This window comes from Peromyscus leucopus, chromosome 8b (genome assembly GCF_004664715.2).
Source record: "Peromyscus leucopus breed LL Stock chromosome 8b, UCI_PerLeu_2.1, whole genome shotgun sequence".
In the NCBI taxonomy this organism is placed as follows: Eukaryota; Metazoa; Chordata; class Mammalia; order Rodentia; family Cricetidae; genus Peromyscus; species Peromyscus leucopus.
The window spans coordinates 83020231-83036178 of NC_051086.1; the positions used below are offsets into that span (position 1 = coordinate 83020231).

Genomic DNA, 15948 nt, shown 5'->3' on the forward strand with positions numbered 1-15948 from the left:
CTAAAACTATTATGCAAATGAATGACTAACATACAGAGTGCCAGGCAAGCTTGCAGAAGGAAGGAATCCTGCATCAGACTAGGCACCAGGGGACACCTCCCCATGGAAGTGACGTCCAAGCCGAGCTGTGCTTGGAACAGACCCCTCCATCTCTTCAACCTAAAGCCGTCTCCTCATCTCAGCCTCATCTTTCTTCCTCTTTTTCCTTGTTTTACTCTGTTTATAAAGCAATGTAGTGTTGTGCTTATCCTCTCTGACCCATGAGCCAAAAGGGTCCGAGGCTTTGGAGGAAGAGAGTGTTGGCCCGTGGAGGAGAACTAGAGAGTGGGCATGAGTGACTGGTAGAAGGGCTCTTGTCCTGGTGCCACCCTGGAATGCTGATTCCTGTTGATGTCACTCTCAGACGTCCAGGCAGTTAGCAAACTGCCTCTTTTGTTTATGCCCAAGGGATGTAATTGAGACGTCACACCCGGTGCTCACAGCTCCTTCCATCGAAGGAGGGAAGGAAGCTCGCAGCTCACACGTCTCTGAAGGGCTTCCCGTGTGGAGACCCCAGAGCAGAAGGCATCTGCTGGCAGCACCTCAGCTGGTTGCCTTGATTTATTGCACATTGACAACGGGCTCTGGATAATCTTCAATTAAGTACCCACCCATGGACCGGAGTGTGTATCTACAGCTGCTCTGGTGGTCATTGCAGTAGATCAAGACTATACTAACCGCCTGATGGATGGATGGATGGATGGATGGATGAATGGATGGATGAATGAATGAATGAATGAATGAATGAACGAACGAACCTGGGAGGCTCTTACTTGTAAACATTTGGGAGAGTTTGGAGAGGACAGTGGTTGGGGTTACAGCCTCTTCAACTGGGACTTAAGGGGCTGCTGCCCACTTGAGAGGCCAAGATGAGGGCACAGCCAGAGGAAGGTGTCTGTCTGTCTGGTAGAGCTGGTGAGGAAGTCTACGGGGCTGGGGGATGGTGGTGAGCGTGAACTGGAGAGCGTGGCAGAACAATAAAGCCCAGATGTGGCCATGAGTCTGGGCAGCAGAGGCGGCCTTGGAGCTGGTTTCAACTATGCACTTAATACTACTGAGCCCCAGGCCGCCTAATTTCTATCGTCTGTGAAGCCAGCTAAACAGCCATCTCAGCCTGGAGCAGAGGACCCCATGAAGCTGCCGAGGCGGCTAGTGCCTGTGAAAGGAGCTGGACAATGACTGTAGGTCACTGTGGGGGTGGGCTCCGAGTGTGCAGTGAGCAGGTATGAATCTGTGTAAATGTGTATGGGTGTATGAGTATGGATATGTAAGTTGAGAGGGTGTGTAGGTGTGTTAGACAAAACACCGTGGAAGTTCGCCTGTATGTGAAATCCATCCTCACTTATGCTGGTGGGGGTTTCTCTGTAGCAGATGTAGGGGGAAATCTCTGGAGCCCATTTTAGGTGAAAGCATTAGTCTGCTGGCCACATCCTTCCCTTCTCCTTCATATGAGGTTGGATCCTCTCGAGAGCTGTTCAGGACATCTGTGTTGTCTTTTTGTGACATTTATCATAATTGTCACTTATCTTGTTGTGACTACTAAGGGATTTCCCCTTCCCCAAGACTGAAAATGCCTCCCTGCATCTTCTGGGGGGCGGGGTCCCCAAAGCAAGGGTCTCAGGTCATACTCACTAGCCTCTCAAGATTTAGCCCAGGGTCTAGCGCATAGGTAGTATTGATCAGGGTCCATGGGTAACAGTTAGGGTGAGGGTGGGAGCTCCAGTTCCTCACCCTCCTCTCACACATTTTCTGTTTCTCTTTTCATCTCTTCCTTGTATAGTCTGTAGGCCCAGCATTTGCCCCTTTGGTAGCCTGCTGAGCTAGGATGTCATATTTAGTGAGCTGAATACAGGATATCCATTTTTTTAAAAAATGATTCACGTTGTGTGTGTGAGTGCACACACACACACAATTGCCACAGAGGAGGCAGAGAGGTCAGAGGACAGTATTTGGAGCTGGGTTTCTCCTTCTACCTTGTTTTGAGGCAGGGTCTCTCTTTCTGTAGCTGTGTTGAGTACTCTGGGCTTGCTGGCCTGTGAGCTTCTGGCTGATTCTCCTGTATCTGCCCCCACCCCCATCTCGCTGGAGGAGGGCTGTGGTTACAGATGTGCACCACACCATCTGGCTTTCCACATGTGTTCTAGGGATTGAACTCAGGTTTTCAGACTTGTGTTGTAAGCATTTTACCCACTCAGCCACTTCCCTGGCTTAGCAACAATTATTTTGATTAAATAGTTTATAGCAGAACTTACTTTCTATCAAAGTCTATCTTATGTTTTTAATATAAATATACAATAAGTGTAAAACTATTGGAGCTAGGCATGGTGACATGAGCCTGTAAGCTCGGGCTGAGGCAGGAGAATTGTGAGTTCTAGACTGATTTGGGGTGCATTGTGAGTTCAAGGCAAACCTGGTACGTAAAGACTCTGTTCCCCATTCTCCGAAAACAAAAACAAAACCCAAAAAAAAACAACCACCAAGCAATTTATATCTCAACTCCTCCAAAACGGTTGGGACCTAAATTATTTGTGTTTTTCTGAAGTTAACCAGATGTCCGAGATTTTAATCTAGCAGCCTTACCGCTGACTGAAAATGTTTTCAATCCTGCTGATGGGACCAGATCTGGTGGTGAGAGAGCCTTTTCCCTGCCGCATGAAGTCAGCCTCATTAATAAAATGTGCCGACACTTGCCTGTACAGAAGGAAGTGAAAAACCTCAATTGCTGGCCTCGAGTCGATGAGAGAGGCCAAGTGAGACAGGGTGCCGGCGGGTGGGGGGGTGGGGGGTTAACCAGAGGAAGTGGGAACTGACAAGGATTGCTGACGCAGGTTTGGTTATACCTTCGCATGCATGGCCGTAAACGAGTCCAGGCCCTAGTTCAGTGATAACTACTCTCTGTTGACAGTGTCATACTCCGTCTTGCTAAATCCTAGAAGTGTCTGTCAGGTAGGAGGCATTACCTCTGCTTCTCAGGCGGCTGGGCCAGTGAATACAGGGGGAAGTATATCTTCTAGGACAGTGCTTTTCAACCTTCCTAATGCTGCCACCCTTTAGTGTAATTCCTCATGTTGTGGTGACCTCCAACCATAACATTATTTTCGTTGCTATTTCAGAACTGTCATTTTGATACTGTTATGAATCATAATGTAAATATCTGTGTTTTCCATTGGTCTTAGGCGACCCCTGTGAAAGAGTCGTCTGACCCTGCCATGGGTTGAGAACCTTTGTTCTAGATGTTTGGCACACCAAGGAAACAGCAAAATCAGGGCTGGGATGACTAAAACACTACTTGCTTCCTTCTAACCCAGCCCAGGTAGCAACTGTGGGGTATGGTGAAGGAGACCCACAGGAGGAATCAGGAATCCATGTATCAATTGCAGTGAAGCCTTACCAAGTTTCAGTGCCATCCATCCATCCATCCATCCATCCATCCATGCATAATCTATGCCATCTGTTATCTATCCATCTATTCATCTATCTGTTCACAATGTATCCCATCTGTCATCTATCCACCCATCTATCCATTTTCCTATGGTGATGGAAAGGCATTCATCTGTCCCTCCCTCCCTCCCTCTCTCCCTCCCTCCCTCCCTTCCTCTGTCTCTCTTCTTCTCTCCCTCCCTCCTTCTCTCCCTTCCTCCCTCCTTCTCTTCTTCCCTTCCTCCCTCTCTCTCCCTTCTTCTCCTCCTCCCTCCCTTCCCCTTCCCACTATGTCGAGTGCTGAGTGTCTGTAGTAGTAGATCAAATAGCCTTGGGAAAGCTCTCTAGCTCATTTGGGGGTATATACACCCTCACATTTCCTTGTGGGCTAGACCACTAGTCCATCTCAGCTTTGTCTTTCATTTGGCAGCTTGGCCAAGATCCAAAGTTGATCAGAAACTAGAGACTCTTCCTGTGGTGAACCTTGTATTGTTTTCTTCCATTCAGCCTGGAATGAACAATGTGCTAGACTATGGCCTGGACCGAGTGACCAATCCAAATGAAGTTAAGGTAAACCAGGTATGTCTGATGTGTTCTTGGTAGGGTCTGGGTAAGATTCTGAGGTTGGGAAGGTATCCACACATCTATCTGTGTCTGTGAGGCAATGTTATCTCTCCTTGGAGATTGCTGCTGATATCAGGGTCTGATATATGGCTCTGTGGCATCAGGGTCAGGGGAAGAGGCGGCCATTGCAAGGGTCCTGGCTAGAAAGAGAGTGGTCACAGTGAATGACTGAAGAACATAGAACAGGCCACATGATGGCTGAGTCATTTCACACTTTGAAAATTGAATAAGATTTTCAACCCAGTGTGTCATTGTTAAGGCTTGGCTTCAGGCATGAGAGGGGACCTGGAAGGGTGTGTCTGGATGGGAGGAAAATGGAAGTGGAAAGGGGGAGAGAAAGAGCGGGATGCAGCTGGTAAAGCAGCATTGTGGTGTGTGGAGAGGGACGTAGAGTCTCCAGAGAGCATCACCAGGGGGCATTGTTAGGACTCTTGTCCAAAATGCCCCTTCCTTGATACATTTAGGGCACATCAGCCAGCTTTCAGATGCCATTCTTCCAGCAGCCTCTTCCATGTTTTCTTGTCAGATAGCAGATCACTGCCAAGGTCTTGTAGGCTCAGTTGCTATGGAGACAGAATCATCGAGTAAAGTACAGAACCCGGGTGGGAGAGTTTGGGTTTTTTTAATGGCTAATGTACTGCTCTGGAAACCTCTCTCATGTGGAGGAGGGGGAGGAGGAAGCAGCAAGCACGTCACTGGCTCTCACGTGGGTGGGACTGACTGAGGCTCAGCTGTGTGTATGTGGGGTGTGGGGAGACGAGACAGGACCTCCACGCGGTCTGTTTTGGAGAGTGGCCATGGAGCTGTGCTATCTCATTGTAGATGCCATGGTTGGATGACTTCTGGGGAGGGTGGCCAATGGGCCTTCTTGCTAAGGAAGCATCTTCATGCCGCTGGCCACCCAGGAGTGAAAGAGATGTGCCTTCTAGCTTTCAAAAACCTGGGTGTGCCAACTGCTGGCAATGCTCTGAGCAGGGAAACAGAGGCCAGACTGGATGCTTAGCAGACGGGTTCGTGTTGATGCATTCTGCCTGGACTGTGTACTCACCGCTCTGTCTGTCTCTCTCTCTCACCAGCTCTCTTTCTCCTGTGTGTGCACACTGACCATTGTGGAGCAGTAAGAAGAAACGCCACACAAGCTGCCCTTTCCTCTCCAGCAGCACGATGCCCACCAAGTCCCCTGTGCAGGGAGGGACTGGGACTGGGGATGAGTGTTATGGCAGTGTAGCTCATGACCAGGTGACCCTATTTCCCCTTTTTTCCTGCACTGAGAGGAGAGGGTCACAGAGAGCTTGGAGCGTCTTCCACGAGACCTTAGGAAGGCAAAGGTTTGCTATTTGTCTCAGTTCAGAGAGCTCCCAGTGAAGAACAGGGTCATTTCCGAGAACGGGGAAATTCTCAACATCTGTTTCCCCTCAACGGAGGCAAAAGCCCATTGAGCGTGAGAATGGAGGCTGTTAGGCTGGCAGGTGTCCAGGGCTGGGGTAGCCAGCTTCAGCAGACGATGGCCACTGGTTGGTAAGGCTGCCCAACCCTGGGAGGATCGGGGCTGGGCTGGGGCCAGGCCTAGTGTATGTAATTTCTTTTCAGTTCCTATACCTTGAGGGCATCCAAAAGGTCAAATGCATATGTCTCCCACTTCCCTCTTCCATTCCAAAGAACATCTGACCCTCCAAGGAGAACCCTGGGTAGAGACTGGGCGCTAGTCTACCTGTGAGCCCTGTAATGCTCTAGACGGACCCTTCTGCCTCATTTCCTTTCACCCCAGGAGGGGCTACACTGCCATCTAGTGCTGCTCAGGACAGGGTCACACGGTTGCCCGGTGAGGAGAGGCAGCGCAATGCTGAAGAGAGCCAGGCCCTAGGAAAGAACCCAGCTCTTCCACTTTTGGCCAAGCATCTGGGCCATTCAGAACTAGAGTCTCATTATTTATAAAATGCACCTAACATTATTAGTTCTTTAGGAAATTAAGCAGGATCAGTTATAGAAGTGTCTAGAACAATATACAGCATGTGAGATACTCTAAGAATAGGTGTTATTCTTGCCATCATAACATGTCATTGTATTGTGAAGGAGATGGGTTCTGGGGTCTCATCTTTACTTATGTCTTTGCTATTATTCTGTTTAGTTTCAGTTAAGTTTTAAAGTCAGCTTACAAAGTGATGGGCTTTATTAGGACACTTTCACACACACACACACACACACACACACACACACACACGTACGTGCACACATGCACGTTCTTGATTCTTTTTTTCTGAAGAAATTTTTCAGAAAATTGATTCTGAAGGAGGGGCATTTTTATTCTGCACTGGGCCCTGCAAGTTGGGAGTGGCTGATCCCGCCCCTGTCTCTCCCTGCTCAGGAAGTGTCAGGCAGACAAGCGTCTGCTCGGATGGCCCTAGCCCCAGAGCCTGACTCTCCCGACAGCTACCTGCTCTCTCTCTTTTTCTGCGTGCTTTGTCCTGTCAGTTTCCGTTTCTGGAGTTCCCTGTTTGCAGCTCCTGCCCCTCTCTCTGCTCTCAATGCCTGGCTCGTGTCTACACCATCTTCCCAGCCAGTGGGACACTTCGCTTCTGTCTGTAGACTCCTACCAGGCTGCCTCGTCCTCAGCTCTCTGCTTGGCTGTCTTCTGTCGCTCCCTTTCCTGTCTGGCAGGGATCCCCGGGCTTCTCAGGCATGGCTCTGACCCCTCTAGCCTCCCCTGACAATTGTCCCCAGTCCCGAGGGCCATGAGATGTGTAAACAAGTCATGTTGCTATTTGAGAAACCCCACAAGAAGACGATAACGAGTTGTTAGAATTTCAGGAATGGAGAACAGTCAGATTCCCCCCCTCTCCCCCCGGGAGAATATTCTCGGTGTGGGGAAGGGTATTCCTTTCAGTGGGAGTATAGAGATGGCTTCACTCCAGAGGAGCCCACGTCCAAGAGAAGAGTGGATATGTGTGTGAATTCCTGGGTTAAAAAAAGAGTTTGCCTCGTCCTGTTCTGTCACCAGGTGGCTTTCTCTGAACTACGTAGTGTGTGTGGGTGTGTGTATTTTTAATAACTTTAGCATGATGTTTTTTGTGACCTTTTGGCTAAATAATAATAATATTGATAGTGAGTTTGCAAGATTTAGCAAACAAAAAACCCACATAGTTCCTAGTTAAATTTGAATTTCAGATAAACAGTGATATGTCTTTCAGTATAACTATGTTCTGACTATTGCCTGGAACAGTATTTTGTCTTGTGATGAGAGCTGACACCACACCCTGTAGGTGTCATATTTTAGCAACAGTAATGTTAATCCCTAATTAATGACCATTATATATTGAGTCTCTGCCTGTATTATTCCACTAAGCCCCCCATTTTTCTTTTATAAATGAGAAACCAAAGGCTTTGAGATGCCAAAGACCTGTCCAAGATCATATAGATTTTTAACTTTTGTCTAGACCCAAAGCCCATATGCTTCTCTGAGTCATCCCCATCTCACAGGTCAGATTGCCACTCTACCCTTTAGAAAAGTCTGGAACCTTTTCCCTGCACTGTCTCATTCTGCCCACATTTCATTATGCGGATGTCTCAGTATGCACAGAGGATACTTGTGTGTCATTTCTGAGGTAACTAACCCCGTGGACAGGTGTGGGTAGAGCTAGAATTAAAGGCTGAGATGCTCATGGATGAGCCAAGATAGAAATGAGGATGTCTGCATTCAACTGGATCCTATCATATAGGCTGAGCATCCCCAACTCAAAATTCTCCTAAGTCTGAAACTTAGAGCGCTAACATGATGCCACGGTGGAAAAGCTTACATTGTGAAACTTTGGGCTGGACGTGGCGGTACATGCCTTTAATCCCAGCACCCTGTGAGTTTGAGGCCAGCCTGGTTTATGTAGCAAGTTCTGGGCCAACCAGGGATATATCAGGAGAGCCTGTCTCAAAACACAAAATTTATGCACAAAATTGTAGAAAAATATCTTATAAAATTATACTTAGGTTATGTATAGAAGGTATAGATGAAGTATAAATTGATTTTCTGGTTAATCTTGGGTCCCATCCCCAAAATTCTTCATCAGGTATGGGTAAATTTCCAAAAATCTGAAAAAAAAAAAATCTGAAATCAGAAGTACTTACAGTTCGCATTATTTGGAGTATGCAGTCCCTACCCCGTGTTAGAGTGCGCAGTGAAGGCAGGACTTCAGAAAATTAGTGGTAATTCTAGGAACAAAGAAAAACAAAAACAAAAAACCCACAAGAAACCACACCAGAGGCCTCATTCTGAAAAGATAGTAAAAGCAAAGAAAGTAAATGAAATGTTGAAGTAATTAAAATTCTGAATATGGAGATAGTGGCCCCACAGGCCGCTGCATGAAGCCACAGGGAGATCAGCAGCGGTAGAAATGAAGAAGCGTGTGCATGTGGCTGTCGCTTCCAACACCAGTCCCTGTGGGGCCTGGAGAATGACAGGACAGCCAGAATCCTCCTCCTTTCTTCTGCATTTGTGTGCCGAGGATCCCTGAGCCCCAGGGCTGGCTATTGTGGGGCGATAGATGATGGGAAGTTTGATGCGGGTCCTAGGTTCTCTGAAGAGGGTGTCTAAGATACTGGCTGCTGAGTGTAGACCTAGCTGTGCCTTGGTCTTTACACTGTTAGTGTAATGAATTGTGTTTTCTGTCCTTACATCTCATCTCATGGTCGGGGCCTTTGTTCTTTTTGTTTCCATTATAAATGAAAAAGTTGGACAGCCATTCTGTTCTTCAGCAATTCTTAGCTCAAGGCAAAGGCTGTGGTGAAGAGAGGCAGGTGAGGTGGAGAGAGCAGGCGAGGCAGAGAGAGACAATCGGCCCACGTTTCTCATGGCATACTCCCAGCCTTGCATGTTGCAGAGATGGTTTTGAGTTTTGGCCAATGATTGGCCCCAAGCTACTGTGGCAGGTATGAATACCAGCAGCTGTCCAGAGCCTTGGTCTCCTTAGCACAAAATCAGTCATAAGATCTTTCTCCTTTAAGCGTTTTAATAGTTCAAAGAAGTGTAGATTGCTTTGCATCTGCAGACGGGGGTAACCACTGTGCAGGAATCCAGCTGTCTTTTAGCAGAAGTCCTAGATCATTAGTAATCCACCTCAACAAAACTCTAACAGACGCACTGGATTATACTAGATTGGAATGTAAGTCTACTGTGGTTCCAGGGTCCCTTTCTATCTAAAGCACCTGTCTTCTGAAGCAAAGCCCTGTGGAGAGAGAATGGGAGCAAGGAGAAATGTGTCTGATGTGACCCTTTCAGAATGACCCTTTCACAGTGGTCCCATATCAGATATCCTGCAGATCAGATATTTACATTACAATTCATGACAGTAGCAAAATTGCAGTTTATGGTTGGGGGGTCACAACAATATGAGGACCTGTATTAAAGGGTCACAGTGTCAGGAAGGTTGAGAACCACCGCTCTAGAGTGTTTGATGAATGTTTGCAGATTTTTTAAGAGGAAGTTTATGAAGTCTTTATCTTTCTAAGCCCCTAAGCATAGCAAAGTCATCCTTGATTTGGTGTTTGTCAAGGATCTACCCTGCCTTAGGCAGGGTCCTAGAGGAAGCAGCTGTGCTCTGGTGGTGGCCCATACATTGTAAAATAGTCACGTAAATAAAACTTGTGATGATCTTCGAAAGAGAAGGTCAGATGTGGGAGTTCAAGACAGAGATCTACCTAACCTTTACTTGAGATAACTGCCTCCCACCTTGCACTGCCCCAGGAGCAATCCATAGATTTCTTGTGAAAAAGCCATGATCTAAAAGCAATCCAGTGAGGCAAAATGATAGCCTGTGTGAATGAGAGAGGAGCGCTGTGCTCTTGACCTTCCATATTGGGCTCTGGGAGCTCCTGTACCTCTGAGCTGATGGATCAGTGGCTCATTTTGCATGTGTGACCCTCTGCCTAATGAGGATTTGATTTAATTCAGCAGCATCAACATCAGGCAGCCAGGAATTATGAGGATCAGTTTGCAGGATTAGAGTTGGCACGAACAGCCCTTAGATATAACCACATGTAAGAAAAGCAAGACTGGGATTCCCACAGTGCCCAACCTCAAAGGATTGCATGGGGCAGAAAGGTGGATCCAAGATAGCCTGTTCCTGTGGATTGCAGACTGGGGGATTCAGCTGGAGATTGATCTGAATGTCTGAGGAACTTCTAAGGGCCTAAATGAGAAGCCTGTCATGGATTCATCCTTCTCTGTATTTACTCAGTCCAGAGATGCCCTGTGGCCGATCCCCTGCATGAACTTGAACTTGCCTTGATAGCTTCCACAAGGGAACAGGGCCCAATGTGGTCTCTCCACATTACAGCCCAGCTCTAAGACTTGGTCATGTGTTTTATTATTTTTTTAATTGTGTGCTTTGTTTTTTATCTTTTTCAGTTTGTGGTGTCAGTCAAATTGTTATGAATGCCTGAGAGTGAATCTCACAATTCATTCAAAACTCTTCCTAGTGAGAAAAACAAATGGTCAAGGTCCATGCTGGTTTCTCCATCTTTGTCCATCCTTCTATGTCTTAGTGAGAGGTGGCTTCCCTTTATTAACAGTGTCTGTCTGTCTGTCTATCTATCTATCTATCTATCTGTCTATCTATCTATCTATCTATCTATCGTGTGCGTGTAGGTACATACTTTCCAGGGTGTCTTAGGGTTTCTATTGTTGCAATAACACACTGTGACCAAAAGTGATGTGGGGAGGAAAGAATATATTTTAGCTTATAACTCTCAGGTCACAGTCTGTCACTGAGGGGAGTTGAGGCAGGAACTCATGGCTGGAATGTGGAGGTAGGAACTGAAGCAGAAGCCATTGAGGAATGCTTGCTTCTGTGGCTTGCTTAGCCTGCTTTCTTTTCTTTCTTTTCTTTTCTTTTCTCTTCTCTTCTCCTTTCCTTTTCTTTTTCCTTTCCTTTTTTCTTTCCTTTCCTTTCCTTTCCTTTCCTTTCCTTTCCTTTCCTTTCCTTTCCTTTCCTTTCCTTTCCTTTCCTTTCCTTTCCTTTCCTTTCTTTTCTTTTCTTTTTTCTTCCCAAGACAGGGTTTCTCTGTATAGTTTTGGTGCCTGTCCTGGAACTCACTCTGTAGACCAGGCTGGCCTCGAACTCACAGAGATCCTCCTGGCTCTGCCTCCTGAGTGCTGGGATTAAAGGCGTGTGCCACTGCCACCCGGCTTTTTTTTTTTTTTTTTTTTTTTTTTTTTAAAGCCTGCTTTCTTATACACCCTAGAGCCACCACACAAAGGGTGGCCCAGCTCACAATGGGCTGGGTCTGCCCACATCAATCATTAATCAAGAAAACGTCCCACAGGCTTGTCTACAAGGCTTACCAATCTTATACACACGTTTTCTCAATTGTGGTCCCTCCCATTCAGATAACTCTAGCTTGTGTCAAGTTGACAAATAAACCAATCAACCAGGACACATGCCATATGTTTGGAGGTCAGAGGACGGCTTCATGGAGTCAGTTCTGTCCTTCCTTCTTTGCATGGGTCCTAGGGGTCAAGGTTGTCGGTCTTGGGAAGGTCAGTACTGTATCTCCTGAGCCGTCTTCTTAGCACAGTCCCCCGTTATCTCCCCCTTTTCAGCTGTTTCTATAGACACAATGCGAGAGCAAGGCCAGCCCCAAACGTGGTCCTTAATTCACATTGGTTTTTAGGACTGAAGATATTACAAATCTTATTAAGTTATATTCCTTCCCTTGGCCACCCATCTCTAGTGGTTTTATGGAGGAGGGTGGAGGTGGTAGACAAGGAGATCCTACTTTTTTTTTTTTTTTTTTTTTTTTTTTAATGGTTTTTCGAGATAGTTTCTCTGTGTAGCTTTTTGGAACTTGTCCTGGAACTCTGTAGACCAGGCTGGCCTCGAACTCACTGAGATCCGCCTGCCTCTGCCTCCAGAGTGCTGGGATTAAAGGCCTGCGCCACCATGCCCAGCTGAGATCCTACTTTTTAAATACGAGAAGAGGAGCAGTTTTCTCATGAAGAGTGTTTTTTTTTTTTATTTTTTCAAATGGACATTTGAACTGTATGGATTTAATGGCACCAATTTAACAGGTTTTCTTCTTTGTTTTACAGAAACAAACGATCACTGCTGTCAGAAAAGAGGTAATTAGCCTCCCAGTTCCAGTGTCGCTTCATTTTAAAATCTCCTAACAAATTATCTGTACTTTGGCTTATGCTCCACACTCAATAATGAAATGAAATCCATGTGTAATGTTCAGATAGTTGTTTCCAAATTAATGGACAGCAAAGGATCCTTGGGTAGGTGGGAACGGGGCAAATGCCAAGTCTCGGGATGTGAAACGTCCCTTGAAGCCGCACATCTGAGGGATGGTCACAGGAGACTGGGGGGTTGAAGGCTGTGGCGTCTGAGTCCCTAAGATGGACCCTGCTCTCACAAATCCATCTGGAATCTGTCCAGGGCTACCCACTTTGGCCCGTCTCTGCAGGGCTTAAGCATATATCTCCCTGTCTCACGCCAGTCAGTACTCCTTGGGGCATTTTTTCCAGATGTTGACTTTCCTCAGCCGATACATGATGGGTTAAGGAAAATACTAGCTATTGAATTTGAGGTGTGGGCCTGAGGCCTGTTGTCACTGAGGCAGCTGACATGAAGGGGTAGAGCACACTGTTGATATGGAGAAAAGGCCTGTGTTCTTGGATCCATGTGTAACGTCATGGTACTGAAGGGTGGGGAGGTGGAGATTATTTTAGTCACTTTTCTCGTTGCTGTGACAGAGCACCCAACAAAAGCAACTCAGGGAAGGCAGGGATACAGCCTACCATGGGGGTGTGGGGGGGTCACAGCAGCAAGAGCTTGGGGCAGCTGGTCACCTGGCATCCACAGTCAAGACACAGAGATGAATGTGGTGGCCCAGCTAACTTCTTTCTTTTCTTTCAATCCTGGACCCCAGCAAGCCCATGGCAAGGTGCTGTTCACCTCTAGGGACCTTTCCATCTCCATCCCATCTAGGAACCCCCTCAGAGACTTACCCAGTGGCTGGTCTCCCAGTTGATTCCAGATCCTGTCAGATTGACAGTCACAATTAATAGCCACAGACATCTTCTAACAGCCGTCTCTCTTCCAGATCATGTATTACCAACAGGCCTTAATGAGGTCCACGGTGAAGTCTTCAGTGTCCCTTGGAGGGTATGTTCCTGACTTGTTGGTCTTGCTAAAGCTTGAGCCACGGGTGTGCAAGAGATTGTCTGCTTAAGTCAGACATGACAAGCCATGGGCAGAATGACTTTGGGTTCCAACGAACCCTGTCTTGTCAGTGCCTACTTCCAGTATTCGGCTAGGGGTTGGGCTCTTATAAAAATCTTCAAATGGCTTTCACATCTTCCCAAATCCATAGTTTTAAACAGTGTGACATTGACCCTGAAAGCATGTCTGTGGCTGTGGGCAGAGTCGTGGCAGGAACCCAGGGTCCTTCCTCACATACAGACAGATAAGATGTCAGGAAATGCATTAACTCAGAAGGTCCCGCTTCAGGACCCACTGAGGTCCAAAGGGTTTGGGTAGAGAACTGGTGTTCCCAAGCACAGGCATTATCCTGCCAGAGGTGGACTCCAAAGGGTCCCTGGCCTTGGCTCATCTGTGGTCATTGCAGCTTCCAAGATGGCCACCAAGACACGGACAAACTGAGTCAGCTTTGGAATGTAAAATCTTCTGATGACATGTGAGGAGGCTATGTTTGAAATGGGGACAGAAAATTGACATGGGGACTGGACTGGGAGAAAACAACATTGCTTCTGAAATATAATAGAACAGATCTTTCCAAATAGCTGCCTGTCCCAGGAGCCGTTGGAGATTTTTCTGAGAAGGCAGTAATAAGCCTCCTTATTAACTAAATCAATACCAGGAGAGGGCAAGCTGGACAACTAGCCTGTGCGGTTATCTGGTCTCTCCGGGTTGCGTTTCTAGGAACCCTTCTCTGTCTGCTTTTCAGAATTGTCAAGTACAGTGAACAGTTCTCGTCCAATGATGCCATCATGTCAGGTTGTCTCCCAAGCAACCCTTGGATAACAGATGACACTCAGTTCTGGGATTTAAATGCCAAACTGTATGTACTTCAAATGTTGGAAACTTTAACACATCTGTTTATTATGTGTGTGTGGTGTGCTTGCATGTGTGCAGGAATGTTTCTATGTGTGGGGGTACATGTGTTCACGTGTATGGAGGCCTTAAGTTGACTTCAGGTGTCTTCCTTGACCCATCTACACTTTATTTATTGGGGTGCAGTCTCTCACTGAACCCAGAGCTCTCCAATTTTGGCTATTCTAGCTCTCCAGCTTTCCCTGGGGATCTCATCTCTGTCTCTGAAGAGAGGACATTACAGGTGGTACCTACCTGCCTGATTGTTACATGGGTTCTGGAGATCCAGACTCTGGTCCTCACACTTACACGGGGAGCCATCTCCCCAGCCCAAAATGTTCTTCCTTTTTAGGATGGATTGTAGTTCAATTTATAGAATGCCTAGAATTCCCAAAGTCTTGGGTTCAACTCACACGCAATATAAGCCAGGCCTGATGATACACGCCTGTAATCCCAGCACTTGAGAGGCAGGAGGATCCGACATTCAAGGTTCCTAAACTACATAGTGAGGTTGAAGGCAACCTGGTATACATGAAGCCCTGTCTCAATTTTTTTTCCATTTTGAGTTGTAATTCATATGTCATACAATTTATCCATTTAGAGCATACAATTACAATTTTGTTGTATTGACAGAGTAATGTAATCACTACTACATTTGTTTTTAAAGAAATCTGTGCCCTTTATCTGTCACCTCCATCCCCCCCCCCCAAAAAAATCATCTTCTTTCAAGCACCTCCCTAGATGATCACTAGTCAATCTGTTTTCAGATCATCTGTATTCTCCTATTCTATTTATTTCCTGTAGATGAACTCGTAGGCTGTAGGGTCTTTCATTGGGCACTTTTCATTCCATACTAGATTTTCAAAGTTTATCCAGGTTGTAACATGAATCAGCATTTTGTTTCAGCTATGGATAAATGATGTTCCTTGTGTGAATATGTTACATGCACACCCATTTGTCTACTAAAGGACATTTGGGCTTTTCTAGCTTTGTAGTTATCATGAATAACACTGTCACAAACATTCATGTGGTTCAGGGTGAACGGGAAGTCTTGGTGAGTGACAGGTACCTGGCTGCTGCCTGTGGTCACAGCATCTCTTACCAGTATATCCCTGGAATTCTATCCTTGCTTGAAGATGGCAGCCTGATCCTTCATAGATTGTCTGTAGTCTGAGTTCTTGGCCCCTGAAGGTTTTGGGCACAGGGTTCCACAGGGGACCCTCCTTCAGCTCTGGGAGGCCACATCTTGGGTGTGACCTCCAGGGGACCTGTTGGAGGCTGCGTCTTCCTGGCAAATGGCTACTTGGGTTGTGTGTCTATGCTGACGTTGAAGTTTAGAGCCAAATTGAGAGCAGGGGGAGACTTTGGCTAAGGACCTCATGAAGGCTGGTGGAGGCTGACACCTGTCACTTACACCCAGGCCAGCGCTGAGCACAGCCCTGTCTCCCAAGGAGTGTTGCATTTACCAGTCATCATCCTTGCAGGGTGGAAGTCCCGACCAAGATGCGGGTGGAGCGATGGGCCTTCAACTTCAGTGAGCTGATTCGAGACCCCAAGGGTCGGCAGAGCTTCCAGTACTTTCTCAAGAAGGAATTCAGTGGTGAGTTCTCTTTTCTTTCCTTCCTTTCGTCCCGCCTCCTCCTCCTCCTTCCCACTTACAGGATTTCATGTAGCCCAGGCTAGCCTTGAATTCTCTATATAGCTGAAGATGACCTTGAACTCTTGACTCTCCTGACTACCTGCCAAGTGTGTGTGTGTGTGTGGG

At 46.8% G+C, this 15948-nt stretch overlaps 1 protein-coding gene across 1 annotated transcript in view; it reads left to right on the forward strand.

Moving 5' to 3' along the window:
• Rgs9 (regulator of G protein signaling 9) overlaps positions 1–15948 on the forward strand; it is a 73743-nt gene that overhangs the window by 34922 nt on the left and 22873 nt on the right. Inside the window, exons 9-13 of the mRNA XM_028865244.2 lie at positions 3967–4029; positions 12161–12190; positions 13174–13235; positions 14038–14151; positions 15668–15783. Coding sequence (XP_028721077.1) covers positions 3967–4029; positions 12161–12190; positions 13174–13235; positions 14038–14151; positions 15668–15783 — 385 coding nt within the window. The remainder of the gene's footprint in view (positions 1–3966; positions 4030–12160; positions 12191–13173; positions 13236–14037; positions 14152–15667; positions 15784–15948) is intronic.